Source organism: Oncorhynchus gorbuscha, linkage group LG13 (genome assembly GCF_021184085.1).
Source record: "Oncorhynchus gorbuscha isolate QuinsamMale2020 ecotype Even-year linkage group LG13, OgorEven_v1.0, whole genome shotgun sequence".
NCBI lineage: Eukaryota > Metazoa > Chordata > Actinopteri > Salmoniformes > Salmonidae > Oncorhynchus > Oncorhynchus gorbuscha.
The window spans coordinates 31,001,931-31,025,738 of NC_060185.1; the positions used below are offsets into that span (position 1 = coordinate 31,001,931).

The window sequence follows — 23,808 nt, forward strand, 5'->3', positions numbered from 1 at the left end:
TCCCCATAAACTAAATACATGTTTTAGGAACTTTTAAAGAACATAGTAAATATGTTCTGGGAACATTCTTACAACATCAGGCAAATGTTTTTTCAACCTACTAGAAACATTGTTATCGTCAGCACAACTGGACAGTTTTTGTGTTTTGGGAAGATATCCTTTGTGATGTCCCCACAATGTTACCACCACACTGTTCCTATAACTTAATGAAACATTCCGGCGATCTTTAAAGAACAGACTAAATGTTTTCTGGGAACGTTCTTGTAACGTCAGGCAAATGTTTTATATAACTGAACAACTGGACAGTTTTTGTGTTCTGAGAACATTAGCCACAATCTTACGAATATTCTGGGAAATTTAACAGAACCAATTTTGGTTTGCTGGGTGTTTTGTTGTAAATGAAGAGAAAACAAGCCTCCGTCAAATCACCGCTGACAGGGGGGTTTCCTGCACTGTGGCAGAAACAATTACTGAGACCTGAGGAGGTCGAGACACCCCTCTTGTCAGCTCAGCGTTGCTCCGGGAGCAGCCATCCAACAGATTCATTGTTTATTCATCGCTGCATTGACATTCAATGTGCACCCGTACCGCACCCTCTTATAACCAACAAGTTGCAATTTCTATGCATGTGAACGTTGGAGGGGATATTATTTATGGGAGACGACTTGGGTAAAGTGAGCTTTTAGAAAAGCGTTTTGCGCTGCGTCCAGGCGCAGAGCGATCCATTTGTGTATTGAATGTGCTGGATCACAGCGAGGTGTGCATGCATTATTCAGCTTTACTCTGGTGGGTCTGGGCCACAGCTAGACGGCCATCTGCTCGGCGGACATTGTGATGTATTTGGGACACGCTGCCTTTCAGCTTCAGGTTTACGCCTCATCGTTCAGTGGGGAAAATGAAATGAAGGGGTAATGGTTTCCTGTAATAATGCCCAATGTCATTTTCTCAAAGTTGGCCACCCTTTTCCCCTAACCAAAGTAGAGTTTAAGTTAAGGGGCAGAGAGGGTTGAGTTGAGTTAAACTGTGAAGGGGAAGTCTGAACCCTCTTCACCTACTTGCTTCGAGAATTATTCCTGAACATCTGTGCATGTCCAGATGCAGAGAGAGCAGAAATGTGCTGTGTGGGGAGTTTGGTGCCAAGCTGTGCCCGTTACTGTCCCTTTTGGTGGAGACAGCAGGTGCCTGGCGGTAGGACCCCTCTCAGGGGGTAGTGATCTGTAATCTGCCCTATGGGTGTGTCTGTTGTCTGGGAAAGAGTGTGGGTGGCTCAGCACTATAGACACCTGTACAGAGACACTCTGTCCTTGGGGATAATACCAGGGGGAAAGTAGGTTTATGGGGTGTCACACAGACGCTAAGGAAAAAGGCCATGGTGTTATGCACATTTGAATCTGATTGGCATATCCTGCTTTTCAGCACCTGAAGGTTGACACTATTGGAATCCCTTCAATTGCTTGTTCTTTCAAAGGGGTAATTGCCATTACCAAGGCAAATATAAACCTTAAAATATTTTCATCCCTCATAATCACCTCAACAATAGGGTGCTAAATGAATTAGCGACAACCTCAATCAACAGAGCCTTAGTAGTGCTTGAGGTTCCTAATGCTGTAACCTTGGATACGGATGGAATAGAGGAGGCAATCAGTGGCTTTCACCTTCTTGGTGATGGATTGGAGGGATAGGGGTTGATGGGATAGAGGAGGGCAGAGAAACAATACTGGGCTGATTAAGTGGCTGATTAGACCTCACAATAGCATTAGGCAACATCTCTTGACTGAGCATCAACCCTTACACGGCCCCTCTTCTATTCTGATATTCTCATGTGGATTCTGTATTCTATTCTAGTGGAGTTGATTTTGGTTGAGAAGAAGGTGTAGTTGGACTGTGGACTGATGCCAAATCCCAGGTGTCACTGTCACAGCTGATGATGAAGCTCTTGACCCTTCTCTGTAGGTGACCGATCCTAAATGATAATGCCCTACCTGTCACCCTAGCAAGGTAGGCAATTATTCAGGAAAATACTGTGGGTACAAAGGGTAATTGTTAGACTTTTGATATTAATTAGTTGTGTACCACTAATTATCTGCTGTACGTGACACTAGTCAGTACCTAACCTCGTCCCGAGGCTCAAGTGCTAGAGAGCCAACTGACGAGATTAGTAAGTGCCTTATAATACAGCTGGTATTGGGTTGTCTATATAAGGTGTAAGTTTACAGGGTTTACTGTCATTATAAGGTGTAAGAGGGGTGTTGAAGGGTTTATTGTCTTTATAAGGTGTAAGGGGAGTGTTAAAGGGTCTATTGTCTTTATAAGGTGTAAGGGGAGTGTTATAAGGGGTTTATTGTCTATATAAGGTGTAAGGGGAGTGTTAAAGGGTTTATTGTCTTTATAAGGTGTAAGTGGAGTGTTAAAGGGTTTATTGTCTTTATAAGGTGTAAGGGGAGTGTTAATATTGTCTTTATAATATATGCCATTTAAAGGGTTTTTGTCTTTATAAGGACTTACAGTCATGTGTGCATACATTCTCTTTATGGGTGGTCCCGGGGATGTTAAAGGGTTTACCCTGTCTTTATAAGCGCCATGCTCTACCAACTGAGCTACAGAAGGGTCTATTGTCTTTATAAGGTGTAAGGGGAGTGTTATAAGGGGTTTATTGTCTATATAAGGTGTAAGGGGAGTGTTAAAGGGTGTATTGTCTTTATAAGGTGTAAGTGGAGGGTTAAAGGGTTTATTGTCTTTATAAGGTGTAAGGGGAGTGTTAAAGGGTTTATTGTCTTTATAAGGTGTAAGGGGAGTGTTAAAGGGTTTATTGTCTTTATAAGGTGTAAGGGGAGTGTTAAAGGGTTTATTGTCTTTATAAGGTGTAAGGGGAGTGTTAAGGGGTTTATTGTCTTTATAAGGTGTAAGGGGAGTGTTATAGGGTTTATTGTCTTTATAAGTTGTAAGGGGAGTATTAAGGGGTTTATTGTCTTTATAAGGTGTAAGGGGAGTGTTAAAGGGTTTATTGTCTTTATAAGGTGTAAGGGGAGTGTTAAAGGGTCTATTGTCTTTATAAGGTGTAAGGGGAGTGTTATAAAGGGTTTATTGCCTATATAAGGTGTACGGGGAGTGTTAAGGGGTTTATTGTAATATAATAATAATAATATAGTCTTTATAAGGTGTAAGGGGAGTGTTAAAGGGTTTATTGTCTTTATAAGGTGTAAGGGGAGTGTTAAAGGGTTTATTGTCTTTATAAGGTGTAAGGGGAGTGTTAAGGGGTTTATTGTCTTTATAAGGTGTAAGGGGAGTGTTAAAGGGTTTATTGTCTTTATAAGGTGTAAGGGGAGTGTTAAGGGGTTTATTGTCTTTATAAGGTGTAAGGGGAGTGTTATAGGGTTTATTGTCTTTATAAGGTGTAAGGGGAGTGTTAAAGGGTTTATTGTCTTTATAAGGTGTAAGGGGAGTGTTAAGGGGTTTATTGTCTTTATAAGGTGTAAGAGGAGTGTTAAAGGGTTTATGTCTTCATAAGGTGTAAGGGGAGTGTTAAGGGGTTTATTGTCTTCATAAGGTGTAAGGGGAGTGTTAAAGGGTTTATTGTCTTTATAAGGTGTAAGGGGAGTGTTAAACAAATTATTGTTTGTTTTCTGCCTCCCTTCGGATCACTTAACATTTATGACTGATCCATAAAAGTTATGTGCCTGCGTCACTTGTTCCCCATCAAATGAGAGACCAAAACACACGCACTCACGCACGCACGCACTCACTCACTCACTCACTCACTCACTCACTCACTCACTCACTCACTCACTCACTCACTCACTCACTCACTCACTCACTCACTCACTCACTCACTCACTCACACTCACACACACACACACACACACACACACACACACACACACACACACACACACACACACACACACACACACACACACACACACACACACACACACACACACACACACACACACACACACACACACACACACACACACACACACACACACACACACACACACACACACACACACACACACACACACACACACACACACACACACACACACACACACACACACACACACACACACACACACACACACACACACACACACACACACACACACACACACACACACACACAGTTACTGTGCTAATAGGCAAAACATTCAACGGATGCCACTCTTCCATGACTGAGTGAAGGTGCAGTACAGTATCAAGGCCTATTCTGTCATTGTATACATTGATGCAGAGAAAACCTGGGTGTATTGAATCACATGGTTTATAGTTCTCTCCTTGAGAAGCCACACACCGTCGAGTCACGATAAGATGGTAAATAGATCTGAAATCCATTACCTCTCGGAGTCGGAGCTTAGGGGAGCATGATTAAGACGTCATCTGATGATAATATGATGATAACTGCAGGTTAATCTTACCACCTATGTCTTAAAAAGGAAGCCGATGACTGTGCAGGAATGAAAATGAATCTAGTTTAGCTAGCTTCTGAGGCAAAACACTGGCCACTAGTGTCAGATGGTTTGTTTTCTGGACTCCAGTCATCTCCTCAGAGGCAGCCATGTGTGCACCTCAGCAACCTCCCCACACATACTCAATAACAAACAGGTAGTTTGTTGTCGCTATTAGTATAATTCGATATGGATTTCATGAACGTGCTTTAATAATGTGTCATTATTATAATTCAGTTGATTGGCACACTCATTAATCCGGCACAAACAATTTGAAACACAAATAAGGAAGCAAACAATATAAAGAGCAATTACTGCTGCCTTGTCCTGCAACTCGCTGTATGTCAGATTGGGCTTGGCTCTAATCGTTTTACATTCAAAATGAGACATAATGGGAAAAATATTACTTTGTCCATCTTGATAAGCGGTATTTTACTAAATTGATGAACTTTTGCAGGAACATTTTCTGAGTAACTTTACACTTTGGCATCAGAAGATAGGCCTATTTGGCCTCTCTTTCATACAATACATTTTCTCCTCTTTTATGCAAAGCCAATTTTCCACTGTTCACATCAGTGGTTCTACTGATGGACACAGCCTATTGATAATCTGCTCAGAGAGATAGTGCGAGTTCTACTCTCTAACTTCAGATACTTAGCTAGGCTCTGCTCTGCCTTTCATGCCTTTGGAGAATGAATAGCCTTTGATAGCCGTTGAATTCTGCTCTTGGTGATGACTTTGCTCATCCACCCAGAGTGAGGTCGTATACCACCGCCCACCTCTCTGTCTGAGTGTTCCATCGTATGGAGACATGCTGTGTCACAGGCGATATGCTAAACTGTATTATATGTGTGTTATACATGTGTCATAACAAGATTCTGCAAGACACTCAACAATAATACGGTGTCGATGAGCTATGCAACATTTTGGCATTCAAGAGCATTGAATGTACGACTTGATGTACTACATGCTACATTACACTTCACAGTCTAGTAATCCATATTGACTCTTTAAATACATAAAGAAACTTGTTCTGACAGTCGAGTTGACATATAGCCATTGGCAGCTGCTTACATACAAGCACAAGATGATGTCTTTCTAAGATGCTTTTCGACACCCACACAAAGGAAATGTAATTTAAGTTTAAACGCTAATGAATAATGTGCCACTAACCTTTTGTTTCTGATGGAGTCCTATAGTGTTTGAATTCATGTCTATTTAATTAATTCATGTCACACTTCATTACCAAACTAATTAAATTAGCAAGGCAAATGTGTCACAATGATAAATGATTGGGGAGGAAGTAGGCAGTGTTCGTCTTTAGCAACTCCCTCCCTGCATCAACAAAGCCTATTTCTAATGGCTTCTACTAGTGTCATCAATAAGCCTGATTTATCTTGTAGTTTACTGTTATTTCACTCACTGGTAGATCGACAAAAGAAATGATACTTTACACACTGTTAAGTAATGTAGACAGCCCTTTATGAGGTTGACTGGACAAACAGTGTTGAAGGTTGACAGTTTACACAGTCATTTGTAGTGTTGCTTAGCTGCGGCTCTCCTCATGGTAGATGAAGCAGGAAGACTTGAAGTCATGTTTTCTCTGTGTTTTTCTCCAGGACCCCGGAGGAGCTAGAGGGCACTAGTGGGAGAGATGTGAATTCAGGCAGCAGATGAGATGTCCACTATACTGAGGTTAGGTAGCTGTCTGTCTGTCTGTCTGTCTGTCTGTCTGTCTGTCTGTCTGTCTGTCTGTCTGTCTGTCTGTCTGTCTGTCTGTCTGTCTGTCTGTCTGTCTGTCTGTCTGTCTGTCTGTCTGTCTGTCTGTCTGTCTGTCTGTCTGTCTGTCTGTCTGTCTGTCTGTCTGTCTGTCTGTCTGTCTGTCTGTCTGTCTGTCTGTCTGTCTGTCTGTCTGTCTGTCTAACATTAACATATTGCTCACTCAGTCAACAGAGTAATTAGAAATAAACCCGTTAGACTGGCACAGAAAAACAACTTTCAGTTAAATAAACCTGCCACAGAAAAATTAGACAAGTATTTCCTTAGACTTCAGTTAGACATTTCTTTTAACTGACACTAATAAGTACTGTGTCTTGTGGTCGCCTAATAGGACGAGTTCCAAAGGAAAACAAATTAAACATGTCAGCTGACTGTCACGCCTTGGTCTTAGTATTTTGTGTTTTCGTTATATATTTGGTCAGGCCAGGGTGTGACATGGGTTTATTTTGTTGTGTTTCGTATTGGGGTTTTGTAGGCATTTGGATTGCGGCTGAGTAGGGGTGTCTAGCATAGGCTTGGCTGCCTGAGGCGGTTCTCAATCAGAGTCAGGTGATTCTCGTTGTCTCTGATTGGGAACCATATTTAGGTAGCCTAGGTTTCACTGTGTGTTTTGTGGGTGATTGTTCCTGTCTCTGTGTTTGTTGTCACAAGATAGGCTGTATAGTTTTTGCGCGTTTCGTTTGTTGTTTTGTTATTTAGTTATTTCATGTATCGTCATTATTTTCAATAAAGAACATGAGTAACCACCACGCCGCATTTTGGTCCGACTCTCCTCCAACAGACGAAAGACGTTACACTGACAAGGTGAGAATATATCTAATTGCACACAAAGACAGAAAGTACATAAATACGGAAAGTAGTTGAAGAAGCAGGTAAGAAACAGCACATTTCTTACTGCAACTGCAACAATGGTATCTTTAAGCTATTCAAGGCCATATAGATAAATATGAACTTCTATCTAACCATTACATTCAAATTAAAAGTTTAGAAAACGAATTATATCTGAACAAAACAAAATAAGATGCAGGACTGATATGCATCAAAACAGGAGTAGATAAGGTACCAGGACTGGGAAGATTTAAATACAGTTAAGAGTTTGAGCTAATTTGTTCTCAAGTTTCGATTGTGTCGCGCTGTAACTGTGGAACAATATCACTTTTTAGAGAGAAAGGAGACACCTTGAACATTTGTTTGAGAAAAACGTGATGGAAATATCTGAGTGCTAAAACAGAACATTGTAGAGAACTCAATCTGAGGAAATTGTTGTTTTCTGTGACATTCTTTAATTGAGTCTATTTTCATAGAGAAGTAAAAAGAGCAAGGTATTATTATAATTGTGCGGTTTTTGTATTATCAGCCACATGCAAACTGAATATCAAAATCCAGCACATTTTCCCTCTGGTAAACATCAGTGTCTGATTAAGTACTAGGCAACGAGTATTAACCCGAACATCAAGCAATAGCATCTCTGACTTATGAGCCTGTAGTGCTGTTCACAGCATCTTTTAGGCTTAGAGTTAATCACCTCCCAAACACAAGACTTTTCTGTCTGCCACTCACACACAGGATTAGCAGGGCTTGGCTATGTGTTTTAATTAACCAACATCTCTCTTCTTCATAGGAGGCTGAGATAATGTGCTGTCTTTCTGACTGATTAGACGATTCAGGTGTTTGTCATTGAGATTCAGCATTTAGTTTTATTTGTAAAACTATAACGTTTTAAAGTTGTGGTTATTTTGTTTGTTTAAATATGTTTGTCATTTTCAACTTTTTAATGAGGTCTGTTTTGAGCATTTGATCCCTATTTGAAATGGGTACCATTTTGCACTCAATATATTCAAATGTGTGCCTTTGCTTATAACCAAACCCTGACAACACCCTCCACAGCACTTCTGGTCAGAATGATATTCTTATTCTAGTTAGGAAGCTGCTGTCCCTCAACAATCAATTATCTCCACTGTTGGTAGTGTAGATCTCTTGTACAAAGCAAGTCCCTGAAATAATTATGTGTTTTCTTCTTGGCTGTTGTGTGTATTCCCACTGAATCTTTTGTAACAAGCATCTCTCCTGTGTGGAAAAACTAGAGAACATCCTCTTATGAACACTGAGAATGAAAGCTTTGTACAGAAGGCTGCTGGGTAACTGGAGTAAAGATTAGTTTGTCCTTTCAGTCATTGCCCACTGATGAATCAGCCACGGCCTGGGGGGGGGGGTGCGCGCGTGCGTGTGCATCGCAGGAGGTTGGTAGCACCTTAATTGGGGAGGACAGACTTGTGGTAATGGCTGGAGCGGAATAGGTGGAATGGTATCAAGTACATCAGACACATGGTTTCCATGTGTTTAATGCCATTTGAATTTGCTCCGTTCTAGACATTATTATGAGCCGTCCTCCCCTCAGCAGCCTCCACTGGCTGTACATGTATGGTTACACAATACCTGGAATTACGCTAGCAGTCAGAACCTGTCGCCCCTAGCTGTCTCTAATCACACACATGCACGTATTTATACTTACATCATTTAATTAGGCCGCAGCCAAGCAAAGTGATACATGCCATCAATCTTAATCAATAAATTAGCCAACTAAACAAGCCATGCACTGACACTCATTCATTCTCCATTTCCACACTGTGCTAATTACACTTAAACATGGCATTGCAAATGAAAATGGAACGTTTAAAAAGAACTAACAGCATCTTAATATATGGACAACTACAAATACCTAGGTGTCTGGGTAGACTGTAAACTCTCCTTCCAGAATCACATTAAGCATCTCCAATCCAAAATTACATTTTGAATCGGCTTCCTATTTCACAACAAAGCTTCCTTCACTCATGCCGCCAAACATACCCTTGTAAAACTGACTATCCTACCGATCCTTGACTTCGGCGATGCCATTTACAAAATAGCCCCCAACACTGTACTCAGCAAACTGGATGTGGTCTATCACAGTGCCATCCAATGTATCACCAAAGCCCCATATACTACCCACCACTGTTGTTATGCAGGTGAGTGAGGACCCAAAAGCGACTTAACAGAAACTGAGTTTATTCAAGTCCAAACAGAAAATAACAAATCCTGAATCCTTAACAGGAAATGTCCAAACGGGGATAACAGAAATCCTCTAGATTGTAGAGGGGAATAACAAGATAAGCGGCCACAGACTGCAGGTCCCTTCGGGTAGGCGCAGGCCGTAGCTGACAGAGACACCTGCTCACACGCAGCATCTGATGAAGGCAAAACACGACAGGACGGAACAAGAACACATCACAGCAAACAAGGATCCGACAAGGACAGAAGCAGAAACAGAGAGAGAAATAGAGACTTAATCAGAGGGCAAAATAGGGGACAGGTGTGAAAGAGTAAACGAGGTCGTTAGGAAAATGAGGAACAGCTGGGAGCAGGAACGGAACGATAGAGAGAGAGAGAGGGGGATAGAGAGAGGGAAAGAAACCTAATAAGACCAGCAGGGGGAAATGAATAGAAGAGAAAGCACAGGGACAAGACATGACAATATATGACAATACATGACAACTGTGACCTGTATGCCGTCGTTGGCTGGCCCTCACTACATATCCATTGCCAAACCCACTCCAGGTCATCTATAAGTCTTTGCTAGGAAAAGCCCCGCCTTATCTCAGTTCACTGGTCACCCACCCGTAGCACGCTCTCCAGCAGGTATATTTCACTGGTCATCCTCAAAGCCAACACTTCCTTTGCTCGCCTTTCCTACCAGTTCTCTGCTGCCAATGACTGGAATGAATTGCAAAAATCTCTGAAGCTGGAGTCTTTTATCTCCCTCTGTCACACCCTGACCATAGTTTGCTTTGTATGTTTCTATGTTTTGGTTGGTCAGGGTGTGATCTGAGTGGGCATTCTATGTTGTGTGTCTAGTTTGTCTGTTTCTGTGTTTGGCCTGATATGGTTCTCAATCAGAGGCAGGTGTTGGTCATTGTCTCTGATTGGGAACTATATTTAGGTAGCCTGTTTGGTGTTGGGTTTTGTGGGTGATTGTTCCTGTCTTTGTGTTTGTTGCACCAGATAGGGCTGTTTCGGTTTTTCACGTTTCTTATTTTGTATTATACATTGTCCAAGCTATCATCTTTATTAAATATGTATAAAAATAACCACACTGCGTTTTGGTCCGCCTCTCTTTCCCAGGAAGAACCCCGTTACACAATCACCCACCACAACAGGACCAAGCGGCGTGGTGACAGGCAGCGGAAGCAGGAGCAGCGCAAGGAGGAATGGACATGGGATGATGTATTGGACGGCAAGGGTTGCTACACATGGGAGGAGATCCTGGCGGGAAAGGATCGCCTTCCATGGGAACAGGTGGAGGCTGCTAGGAGAGCAGAGGCAGCCGGAGAGAGGAGCCGGCGATATGAGGGAACACGGCTGGCAAGGAAGCCCGAGAGGCAGCCCCAACAAATTCTTGGTTGGGGGGGGGCACACAGGAAGTATGGCGAAGCCAGGTAGGAGACCTGCGCCAACTTCCTGTGCTTACCGGGGGGCGAGAGAGACCGGGCAGGCAGTGTTATGCTGTGAAGCGCACAGTGTCTCCAGTGCCGCCAGTCTGCAAGGATCCGCCAGTGCCGCCAGTCTGCAAGGATCCGCCAGTGCCGCCAGTCTGCAAGGATCCGCCAGTGCCGCCAGTCTGCAAGGATCCGCCAGTGCCGCCAGTCTGCAAGGATCCGCCAGTGCCGCCAGTCTGCAAGGATCCGCCAGTGCCGCCAGTCTGCAAGGATCCGCCAGTGCCGCCAGTCTGCAAGGATCCGCCAGTGCCGCCAGTCTGCAAGGATCCACCAGTGCCGCCAGTCTGCAAGGAGGCGCCAGTCTGCCAGGATCCGCCAGTGCCGCCAGTCAGCCAGGATCCGCCAGAGCCGACATTCAGCCCTGATCTGCCAGAGTCGTCAGCCAGTACGGAGCTGCCCCTCTGTCCCGAGCTGCCCCTCTGTCCCGAGCTGCCCCTCCACCCAGACCCTCCCCTCCCCAATAGGTTCAGGTCCGGCCGCACCTTGGGGGGGGGGGGGGTGTACTGTCACACCCTGACCATAGTTTGCTTTGTATGTTTCTATGTTTTGGTTGGTCAGGGTGTGATCTGAGTGGGCATTCTATGTTGTGTGTCTAGTTTGTCTGTTTCTGTGTTTGGCCTGATATGGTTCTCAATCAGAGGCAGGTGTTAGTCATCTGTCTCTGATTAGGAACCATATTTCGGTAGCCTGTTTGGTGTTGGGTTTTGTGGGTGATTGTTCTTGTCTTTGTGTTTGTTGCACCAGATAGGGCTGTTTCGGTTTCTTATTTTGTATTATACATTGTCCAAGTTATCATCTTTATTAAAGATGTATAAAAATAACCGCGCTACATTTTGGTCCGCCTCTCTTTCCCAGGAAGAACCCCGTTACACCCTCTCTATCTTCAAGCATCAGCTGTCTGAGATGCTTACCGATCACTATACCTGTACACAGCCAATCTCTAAATAGCACATCCGACTACCTCATCCCCATATTATTACTTACCCTCTTGCTCTTTTGCACCCCAGTATCTCTACTTGCACATCATCATCTGCACATCTATCACTCCAGTGGCAATGCTAAATTGTAATTATTTTTTCCTCTATGGCCTATTTATTGCCTTACCTCCCTACTCTTCTACATTTGCACTCACTGTACATAGATTTGGTTCTCAACTGACATACCTGGTTGAATGAAGGTGAAATTAAAAATGACAAAATTAATTAATGTGAAATCATTGCAGTGTGCATATGTTCATTCACCTATGTTCATTCACATGTCATCATTTGCATTATAAATATTTTTATGTGATTGTTGTCCCAAGCTCATACCATGTTTAGATTTCCCCCTTTCCCCCTTCTGATGACCAGGTGGCGAATCGCATCTTGTCTTGAATGTCTGGCAGACATATCAGTGTGGATGACGGATCACCACCTCAAGCTGAACTTCGGCAAGACGGAGCTGCTCTTCCTCCCGGGGAAGGACTGCCCGTTCCATGATCTCGCCATCACGGTTGACAACTCCATTGTGTCCTCCTCCCAGAGCGCTAAGAACCTTGGTGTGATCCTGGACAACACCCTGTCGTTCTCAACTAACATCAAGACGGTGGCACGTTCCTGTAGGTTCATGCTCTACAACATCCGCAGAGTACGACCCTGCCTCACACAGGAAGCGGCGCAGGTCCTAATCCAGGCACTTGTCATCTCCCGTCTGGATTACTGCAACTCGCTGTTGGCTGGGCTCCCTGCCTGTGCCATTAAACCCCTACAACTCATCCAGAACGCCGCAGCCCGTCTAGTGTTCAACCTTCCCAAGTTCTCTCACGTCACCCCGCTCCTCCGCTCTCTCCACTGGCTTCCAGTTGAAGCTCGCATCCGCTACAAGACCATGGTGCTTGCCTACGGAGCTGTGAGGGGAACGGCACCTCAGTACCTCCAGGCTCTGATCAGGCCCTACACCCAAATAAGGGCACTGCGTTCATCCACCTCTGGCCTGCTCGTCTCCCTACCACTGAGGAAGTACAGTTCCCGCTCAGCCCAGTCAAAACTGTTCGCTGCTCTGGCTCCCCAATGGTGGAACAAACTCCCTCACGACGCCAGGACAGCGGAGTCAATCACCACCTTCCGGAGACACCTGAAACCCCACCTCTTTAAGGAATACTTAGGATAGGATAAAGTAATCCTTCTCACCCCCTCCCCCCTTAAAATATTTAGATGCACTATTGTAAAGTGGCTGTTCCACTGGATGTCATAAGGTGAATGCACCAATTTGTAAGTCGCTCTGGATAAGAGCGTCTGCTAAATGACTTAAATGTAAATGTAAATGTAGATCAGATTGTTTCAGTTATTTTCACACTAGGGTAGCTTGCAGGCAAACTCTTCATAATTGTGTAGAGAACATAGAGATGTAGAGTGTAGTGTACATAACTTAGAGATGTAGATTGTAGTGTAGTGAACTTATTGATGTAGAGTGTAGTGTAGAGAACTTAGAAATTTAGAGTATAGTGTAGAGAACTTAGAGATGTAGAGTGTAGTGTAGAGAACTTAGAGATGTAGAGTGTAGAGAACTTAGATGTAGAGTGTAGAGAACTTAGAGATGTAGAGTGTAGTGTAGAGAACCTAGAGATGTAGAGTGTAGTGTAGAGAACTCAGAGATGTAGATTGTAGTGTAGAGCACTTAGATGTAGAGTGTAGTGTAGAGAACTTAGAGATGTGTAGAGAACTTAGAGATGTAGAGAACTTAGAGATGTATAGTGTAGAGAACTTAGAGATGTGTAGTGTAGAGAACATAGAGATGTAGAGTGTAGTGTAGAGAACATAGAGATGTAGAGCATAGTGTAGAGAACTTAGAGATGTAGAGTATAGTGTAGAGAACATAGAGATGTAGAGTGTAGTGTAGAGAACATAGAGATGTGTAGTGTAGAGAACATAGAGATGTAGAGTGTAGTGTAGAGAACATAGAGATGTAGAGTGTAGTGTAGATAACTTAGAGATGTGGAGTGTAGTGTAGAGAACTTAGAGATGTAGAGGATAGTGTAGAGAACATAGAGATATAGAGTGTAGTGTAGAGATGATAAAACACATTTATAACATATTAAATGATCAGACATTTAACACAAGACGGGGTGTTACATTTCCATGATCCTGTGGCTAATGGAGAGAAATGTCTGGTTTCTGAGGTTAAAACATTTCCATTAAAGCTTGAATAATGCTGCTGACCTTTAGCTGGGATCACTTCAAATAATGGGAAAAGGCTGCTGGGACAGGATTATGAAGACAGAATGCTACATGCTAATAAATTAGGTCCTGTTTTTGAACATGCCTATCAATTTCTCAAATCAATGTCAACATCCAAAGGCTGTGTCTGATATCTTAACATGTGTGGAGTTGAGCTATGAAAAAAATACTAATTCAATCAGGATCACTAACAACTACAGTACATCACTCACCACATCACAGCTAATTTCGATGAAATACACTGCTCAGCTTCAATTGAGAGACCAAGGGGGGTACAATATTTAAGAAATATCAAAAGCTCTGGATCTAGAAGCTGAGTTGAATAGAGGATTTTGAAGCAAAGTTGAAGTACAAATACAAAAACTATATTCACACCAGGAGTAACAGTGCAGGGCCAAGGAAATGGCTACTGTCACAGCACAGAGTAGGGAAAGCCACCTTTATGGGTTGAACCGTGTTAAAAGTTCTTGACAACAGAAATATCAGGTAAAAGACGATACAGCCCATTTAACATTGATATATTTTTATTAAGACAAGTACTCTTCAGATTTTTTCTGTAAAAATGTTTTATGAACCAATACAAAATATGTATGGGAACATGAGGAAACCTTTCTTTACTACACAGAAATGTTGCCCAGGTACAGAGAGACTAAAGATTTGACCTCAAAACAACTAACTGGGGCAATGAACAACCAAAACATTCTAGGCATCAAACATGTTCTCCATCCAAACATCAAAGAAATGTTGGGGGTTAATCAGAAAACGTAACCACTGCAAATATACCACCTGTTGTTTGAAAACATCTGAAAATGTGACTGACACGCATCCTACTCAGGATGTTAATATACCATTAGAGAGTATCTAATGCTAGCTAAGGCTCTATTCAATCCGTATTGCAGAAGTTCAGCGTTACAGCATGATTGAATTTGAAAGGGAACGTTCCTGCGTTAGCGGAGACTGCATTCACTGTAAACGATGTATATGTCAACGCAATCGGAAATGACCTTTACATTAATATTGCACAATCTGTAACAATACAGATTGAATAGAGCCCTTAGTCTCCATTTTGTTTGGTGATTACTTGTTCTTTATGTCTGGGGAAAAAACAGACGATACATTTTACTGTGGATATAAGGTTTTATAAATAACAACCCCTGTATTTTAGTGGACACCGACTGTACAAGTGATATTGTCTAATTAACAACTCTAGTTCTTTCATTGTGAACTAGGTCTATACAAAATAATACGTAACATTTAACAGTGCACCATATATTAAGAACACAACATATACAACTGAGAAAAAAAGATATATCTTGTGATTTGATAACTTTCTGAAATGTGTAGTATTCTTCGGGGGCATTCGCTTTGCATTTCACCTGAGATGCAAAACACAAGATTCAACATGAACCTGAGAAAGTGGAAACACATGGACTACATATCAAATACACTCAGTAGCCAGTTTATTAGGTACAGTCATCTAGTACTGGGTCGGACCCCCCTTTGCATTCATATCAGCCTGAATTCTTTCTGGGCATGGAAACGTTGCTCAATTGGTATCAATGGATTGAACGTGTAAGGGACTGAACGTGTGCCAGGAAAACATTCTCCACACTATTACACCCCCGCCACCAGCTGTACCGTTGACACCAGGCAGGTTGGGGCCGTGGACTCATGCTGCTTACACCAAATACTGACTTTGCTATTAGGAACCTGGATATGCAATGTTTTTCTACTCCTCAATTGTCTAGTGTTGTTGATCGAGTGCCCAGTGGAGCCACTTCCTCTTGTTTTTAGCTGACAGGAGTGGAAACCGGTGTGGTCGTCTGCTGCAACAGCCCATCCGTGACAAGGACCGACAAGTTGTGCGTTCTGAGATGCCGTTCTGCAAACCACTTTTAAAAAGAACTTAATTTAACTAGGCAAGTCAGTTAAGAACAAATGTTTATTTACAAAGACGGCCTACCACTGTTGTACTGCGCCGTTATTTGCCTGTTTGTACCCCCCTGTTAGCTTGCATGATTCATGCCATTCTCCTTCGACCTCTCATCAACAAGCTGTTTTTGTCGACAGGACTGCCGCTGACTGAATGTGTTTTGTTTGTCTCACCATTCTCTGTAAACCCTAGACACCGTTGTGCGTGAAGCGCCCAGAAGGCCGGCCGTTTCTGAAATACATACCATGCTCAAAGTGGCTTAGGTCAGTCGTTTTTCTCCTTCTAACGTCCAATCGAACAGTAACTGAATGTCTCGATGCCTGTCTGCCTGCTTTATATAGCAAGCCACGGCCACGTGACTCACTATATGTAGGAGCAAAACCATTTTCGTGAACGGGTGGCGTCCCCAATAAACTGGCCACTGAGTGTATACTGAAAACAAAAACAACACTTCATATGAATCTCTACAGCGATCACTTCAATTGTATCCAGAATAAACATTGATGATTAACAAAACAAAAGCAAGTTCAGAACTAATCGATAAGCTTTGAGATTAATATTGATTTGCACATTTCTATGTGTTATACTGGTATCGGTTATGTTCTGCATCACACTCAAGCAATTCAATTAAATAAAGATCAGATTTCCAGGACTGTTTCGCTTCTTTTACCTTTCCTAAAAGTGTGGTGAGCCTTGACCACAATTACAGTACATACCTAATACAATAACCATACAAATACAACCAAAATGTACTTAAATGAACTATTTCGGCTACCTTATAAATTCTCAACGGACAGAAATAGACAGAAATAGATTCATACTACTCAGCTTGTTTGTTATGGGGAGATGTTTTTCAATACAAGCTGCCATATCATTCAGTTACGATTCCAATTATTTATCCAATGTGAAAATAACTCCAGCTTGTTATTCCACTTCTTAGTACTGTCTGATTTATGAGTTACATGTGAATAGAGGGTGAGATTACCACTACTGGTGTAAGGTAGCACGGGATTCATATACTCAGATATAGTATGACACTGTTGACATCGTACTGTTATACCCTTTAAATAAAGGAAGGCACTGAATTTAGTCCTTCACTCTTTTTTTCCATCACCATTATGACATATTTAAAAGCAAAGTAAGGCAGTGGCTGTCCTTTTTTATGAATGTATTTGGAGTTGTTTTGCCAGTCACACCGATATATATCCAATAAATCCACTAATGTACCGTGGAAAGATAAAAGCAGGAACTTCAGTATGCATTACAGGGATTTCCACAGCAATCTGTACATTTACTTTAAAAGCGGAAACATGGCAGAAATGGAAACCATGCTACTCATTCCCCATTCAAAACTTCTAGGGGATCTTGAATAACTTATGACTCACAGACACCATTAGGAATGCTCATTGAGCAATAACCATTAGTGTTCTGTTACATTTCTCATTTGAAAACAAAACAAACATGAAGTAATGCAACAATTATATAAAAGTGTATCCTAATATCCATAAAATATACAATGGCAGTCAAAATAATACATACAGAATTGTGTACTAGCTAATGTTTGAAAAAAAAAGAGACAGAGTTTTTAATTAGACATCATTACAATTAAAACATCTTCAATCTAAAGTATAGGTAACATATTTTCTTCCCTTTTCATACTGAGATACAGTATATTCCTCTCAATAGCAACCTGAGCCAACAGACTAGTTAAAGGTAGGGTTGGTTTCCCAGCTGGCAGCCTGCAGCCTGAATTTGACCCGCGGGTGGTTTTATTTGGCCCCCCAAGTTTTCTGAGCATAAAATTTTAAATAATTAAAATATATATATTTTGGGGGGGGGGTTATTTTGGACATAAGACTGACTATAAAAATTCTGGGAAATCAGCTTCAAGTGATTTTAATTTAGAAAATTGGATCCCAATGAGCAATGCGGGGGATGATTAGGTGGTCATGATGGAATGTGGCCGGGTTGGGAATTTAACCATGACACTGAGGTGAACAACCCTACTCTTACAATAAATGCCATGGGATTTTGAATGACCACAGAGGCAGGAGACCAGTTTTAACGTCCCATCAAAAAGACGGCCCCCTATGCACTGCAATGTCCCCATATGTAAACAAAGTTTGAAATTATTATGTTTTAGTGAAATATTATTATTATTAATTTTCAGCCTAAAAGTATTTTTTTAAATGATGTTCCGCCCCGCCAACTATCCGCTCAAGAAGAAATTGGCCTGGGGCTGAATCTAGATGATGATCCCTGGCCTAAGACAGCAATAAAATAGGGTTTGAAGGTCCTTGTAAGGTTTCTAAATATACATTCAATATATTAAATTCAGTATATAATGACACAATTGAACTTGTTTTATCTGTAGAAGAGTATTCTTTCAACTAGAATTGAACCTGTGTTGAAAATACTGGGTAATATATGCACTGTATTTACACACATGTACAAGCATTACTATTACATTGGTCATTTACTGATCATTAAGGGTATGAGTATGATGACCCAGATTAAACCATATTGTGACCTTAATCCCACACCTAGTGACCTCATTAAGAGGTTTGAACCTCTTAGCGTAACAGTTAAGACAACACAACTCAACAAGTCTTATGACCTTGGCAGCAACTTCAGTCTTTTAACCACAGAATAAAAATAAAAGTGATGTTTCAGGATGTCTGATACAGCAGGAGAGGTCATATGTATCATTGAGTTAAGAGGGACAGTATAGTTTGATATTGATAAGAGTTGTTTACAATAGGTTTCAGCTGGAAATGACTCAAATGTATTGTTGGCTGCTTCTACAGTACACAGCACAGAGAGAGAGAGACACAGAGAGCGAGAGAGAGGGTGCTTCTAAAAGCCTGGTACACAAGCTAAGATGGATCAGCAGGACAACAAGAGAAGAAGTGCTGTGTCATCTCCTCTAAAAGATAACTGCAGCAAAAAGGAACTGGTGGAGTCAACAGGTTTGGGGTGGGGGAGTGGGGGGATGGGGACGGGGCGGGGGCGGGGGGGCGACAACAATTACGAAAGAAATAGAACAAGGCACAAAATTGTCTGTAAAATAATTGAACTGTACAGAATGGGACCCAGCAGTCCAGGAGAGGTTGGATGGGAGAATCCACGACGAAGCAATGAAGCCTCCCACTACTCATCCACTCCAATCTTCCTCTCCTCTTCAATTCTCATCACTCCTCTCCTTTTCTCTTCTCCTTTCCCCACCTCTCTTTCCTCCTTAGTTGCACCTTTCATCCTCCACCTCTCCCCCACCCCTCCGGCCCATTCAGAGTTAGATATAGTGCTCCTACAGGACCCCCACCATAACACCCCCCCCTGGCCTCTCATCATTAGATGTAGTACTCCTTCTTCTCTTCCGTGTTGTTGTGTCCCCCCTCTGCATTAATGATGGCAGTGTCTGCATCTGCTGCGTCGTCTGCCCCTTTGGCTTCATGTGTGAAGTAGGTGCCTGCAATGAATAAACAAATTCATGAACACCCCTGTTGGACTCAAATGGATGATAATGAATCTCTACAGCTAGTCCACTTCTAGGTCTATGAATGATCAATGATAGTGTACACCAGTTCATCTCAAGCCAGTGGAAGCATTGTAACAGCCAGGGAACCCAGGTGAGCCGTTATACCTTTGTGTCTGGCGAAGTAGCGCCCCAGGACGATGAGTGCACAGAGGATAGCGAACATCACCACGGCAACCACGCCTCCGATGACAGCGTGGTCTATCTTCTGTGGCGCCCCCTCGCCAGCTCTGGAGTCTGGAAACAAGCCAATCACAGCTTCTTAAAACAATGATCCCCAGACCCCTTCTTTGAGCCAATCAGAGCTATCAGAGCAGTGACTGCCTTCTGATTAAATCACAGAGCAGGAGATGGGCAGTAGCATAGTAATGTACAGTGTACTCAAAGTCACAAACACTTTTAGAAATCGCGTAACATTTGCAGCCAGGAATATAGGGATGAAGCAAGACTACATTTGTCAACTTCTACATAGAACCTACTATAGATGTCCATGGTCAAAGAGTGACCCACTCAGGGAGGTGTCTGTGACTCAATACAGAGTGACTACTGTCGTATTCAATACAAATCCATTAGAGCTATTCTGTTGAAAGTGTCTTGTTCAACAATGAAGGACAGCAATGCATTGTACAACGTGAAGCAGTGGAGTGTTTTCAGTTCAAATCAACATTCGAATGTATGATTAACCTCCTCCCACTCAGTCACACCTTCTCTTCTCTTCCTACTGTGGCTGTATGGGCTGTAGAACAGAACAGAATAGCCCACTTCATTGCAGTTTCATTACTTTTTCTGCATACAGTTGAATTGCACTTCTGAATGATATGATTCAAACTATCAAATGCAAGTCTAATGTATATATATATGTATGTGTGACATAATGACCACTTCAGATCCCATGACCATTCAAACTGATACTGCACTACCGTGAATGAGGCCTCAATCTTTGCCTATCTTTATCTATGTCATTTATAAGTGTCATTGTCTGTGTGTGGCAATGGACATTCACAACAGGATATGTACCATGTCAATGCATTTGTTCTCTCCGCTTTAAAATAGAATGAAATCTGGCCGAACTCCATGACACTGTATCATAATTCCAAATACCTCCTTATTCTGGGAGGCTAGAGCTTCTCCTCTCCAAAAAGTGGTTGTGTAAAATGTTCCGAGTCCGTTACATAAAAATGATATACTTGACATACCCCACAATTTAACAGAAACATTCCAGGGAACTGTAAAATATACTCTGATTTAAGCGGTAATATCAGGAAGTTATAGACCTCAATCATAGAGAGTAGACACAAGCACGTAATAAATCTGGCCCGGTGTGCTGTCCCCTCTCGCAGAAATACATTTCCCTCCCAGGAACCCACAGTGGATCGTTGTCCACGGTTTAGTCCACTGTTTACTGTTTAGTGAGATTTATACATCTGCTCGCTACAAAAGAAAACGGCAAGGCATTAAATCTCCAAACTTTCCAAATTTTCGGCACTTGAGGTCTACAGATTAAGTGTGGGGATCTGTGTCAGTTGAGACTGATGGAGGAGTGAAGAGGAGAGGTGAGAGAAGGGTGTTACTTTATTGCCTGAAGGAGAGACTCCATTTCCCATCAGTCCCCTCCAATCATGAACTGAAATTGGATGGTTTTGAATAAAGATTATGATTAGGAGAAAGGACTTTCTTTCTGAATGTGAATGATAAAAGCCTAAAATGTCTGACACATCCTTAACTTGAATAGAGAGTGGCATTTCCTCTTCAAAATGGACTTACCTCCACCAAGCAGAGGCAGAGCTCACATACTGTAGACACAGACTAGAGTGTTATTGGCTGCTGCTAGTTGTATCTCAGGCAGGATGAGCTGAGCTGAGCAGAGCAGAGCATAGCTGTTTGTTTCCAGTATCAGGGACATCTGGTAGCACAGCACAGCACAGCATGCTCCCTCAGGAGAGGGAAGGGCCCATGCTCCATGCTAATGAACATCAACACGCTAAATGGACTGAGCCGAGGAGCCTTGTCATGTCCCCTCCCTCCATCGCCCTCCCCGCCTCACCCCCACCCCACCCCCCACCACCTTCCATTTGACACCTGAACCAGACAAACGTCTGGGAGCACAACCAGCCTGCCACAGCACACAGAGGGGGAAATGGAGCTGGTTTATTTTCACACAAAGAAGTGGGCCTGTCTAAAGCATTGAACGTACCTAAAAGGTATCACAAAATATCAACTGGGGGACTGTAAAATCTATAATCCATCTCTAATGCCCAATGGCTAGATGAATGGCATATCTGTAACGGAACCATCCCACACGGTTGCCCTGTCTGGAGTCATTCAATGGTTCTGCCATTTAGTTCAGAACCACATTAGCGGCCCTTTATGGCCTTGCACGTAAACTCAATTGAATTTTGTCCTGACATGATGTGGCTGAGGAACTGTGACATGCCCACACCTCGGTCCTGACAGGATATGGCTGGGGAGCTGTGACATGCCCACACCTCGGTCCTGACAGGATATGGCTGGGGAGCTGTTACATGCCCACACCTCGGTCCTGACAGGATATGGCTGGGGAGCTGTGACATGCCCACACCTCGGTCCTGACAGGATGTGGCTGAGGAACTGTTACATGCCCACACCTCGGTCATGACAGGATGTGGCTGGGGAGCTGTGACATGCCCACACCTCGGTCCTGACAGGATGTGGCTGGGGAGCTGTGACATGCCCACACCTCGGTCCTGACAGGATATGGCTGGGGAGCTGTTACATGCCCACACCTCGGTCCTGACAGGATATGGCTGGGGAGCTGTGACATGCCCACACCTCGGTCCTGACAGGATGTGGCTGAGGAACTGTTACATGCCCACACCTCGGTCATGACAGGATGTGGCTGGGGAGCTGTGACATGCCCACACCTCGGTCCTGACAGGATGTGGCTGAGGAACTGTTACATGCCCACACCTCGGTCATGACAGGATGTGGCTGGGGAGCTGTGACATGCCCACACCTCGGTTCTGACAGGATGTGGCTGAGGAACTGTTACATGCCCACACCTCGGTCCTGACAGGATGTGGCTGGGGAGCTGTGACATGCCCACACCTCGGTCCTGACAGGATGTGGCTGGGGAGCTGTGACATGCCCACACCTCGGTCCTGACAGGATGTGGCTGGGGAGCTGTGACATGCCCACACCTCGGTCCTGACAGGATGTGGCTGAGGAACTGTGACATGCCAACACCTCGGTCCTGACAGGATATGGCTGGGGAGATGTGACATGCCCATGTAACAGTATAATTTTAAACCGTCCCCTCGCCCATACCCGGGCGCGAACCAGGGACCTTCTGCACACATCGACAACAGTCACCCTCGAAGCATCATTACCCATCGCTCCACAAAAGCCGCGGCCCTTGCAGAGCAAGGGGAACTACTACTTCAAGGTCTCAGAGCAAGTGACGTAACCGATTGAAACGCTATTTAGCGCACACCGCTAACTAAGCTAGCCGTTTCACATCCGTTACACCCACACCTCGGTCCTGACAGGATGTGGCTGAGGAACTGTGACATGCCCACACCTCGGTCCTGACAGGATATGGCTCGGGAGCTGTTACATGCCCACACTTCGGTCCTGACAGGATATGGCTGGGGAGCTGTGACATGCCCACACCTCGGTCCTGACAGGATGTGGCTGAGGAACTGTTACATGCCCACACCTCGGTCCTGACAGGATGTGGCTGAGGAACTGTTACATGCCCACACCTCGGTCCTGACAGGATGTGGCTGAGGAACTGTTACATGCCCACACCTCGGTCCTGACAGGATGTGGCTGAGGAACTGTTACATGTCCACACCTCGGTCCTGACAGGATGTGGCTGAGGAACTGTTACATGCCCACACCTCGGTCCTGACAGGATGTGGCTGAGGAACTGTGACATGCCCACACCTCGGTCCTGACAGGATATGGCTGGGGAGCTGTGACATGCCCACACCTCGGTCCTGACAGGATGTGTCTGGGGAGCTGTGACATGCCCACACCTCGGTCCTGACAGGATGTGGCTGGGGAGCTGTGACATGCCCACACCTCGGTCCTGACAGGACCAGGTGAATTTATGGAGGAATAAAGAGGATTTGTGGCCGATGTTCACGTCGTCGGCGCAGCACTGAAATGTGCTCTGCTGGAGTGGAGGGGCCAAATGCTTTATGGTTCCCTCTCTCTCTGTGTCTGTTCTGGAATGACTAATTACACATAACCAGGTCACTGGTGGAATACCCTAGCAGCCTCGCACTGACTGACTAACTGACTAGCTGACTGGCTTAGTGACTGACTGACTGGCTGACTGGCTTAGTGACTGACTGACTGAGTGACTGCCTAACTTATTGACTGT

General features: G+C 43.6%; 1 protein-coding gene across 3 annotated transcripts in view; it reads right to left on the reverse strand.

Moving 5' to 3' along the window:
• Positions 1-18,926: 18,926 nt before the first annotated feature.
• LOC123992712 (cell adhesion molecule 1-like) overlaps positions 18,927-23,808 on the reverse strand; it is a 176,435-nt gene continuing 171,553 nt past the window's right edge. For all 3 annotated transcript variants that reach the window (XM_046294151.1, XM_046294152.1, XM_046294150.1), the window contains 2 exons: positions 19,551-19,679; positions 18,927-19,376 (listed from right to left, as the gene is read on the reverse strand). In XM_046294151.1, coding sequence (XP_046150107.1) covers positions 19,258-19,376; positions 19,551-19,679 — 248 coding nt within the window. In that variant the 3' untranslated portion in view covers positions 18,927-19,257. The remainder of the gene's footprint in view (positions 19,377-19,550; positions 19,680-23,808) is intronic.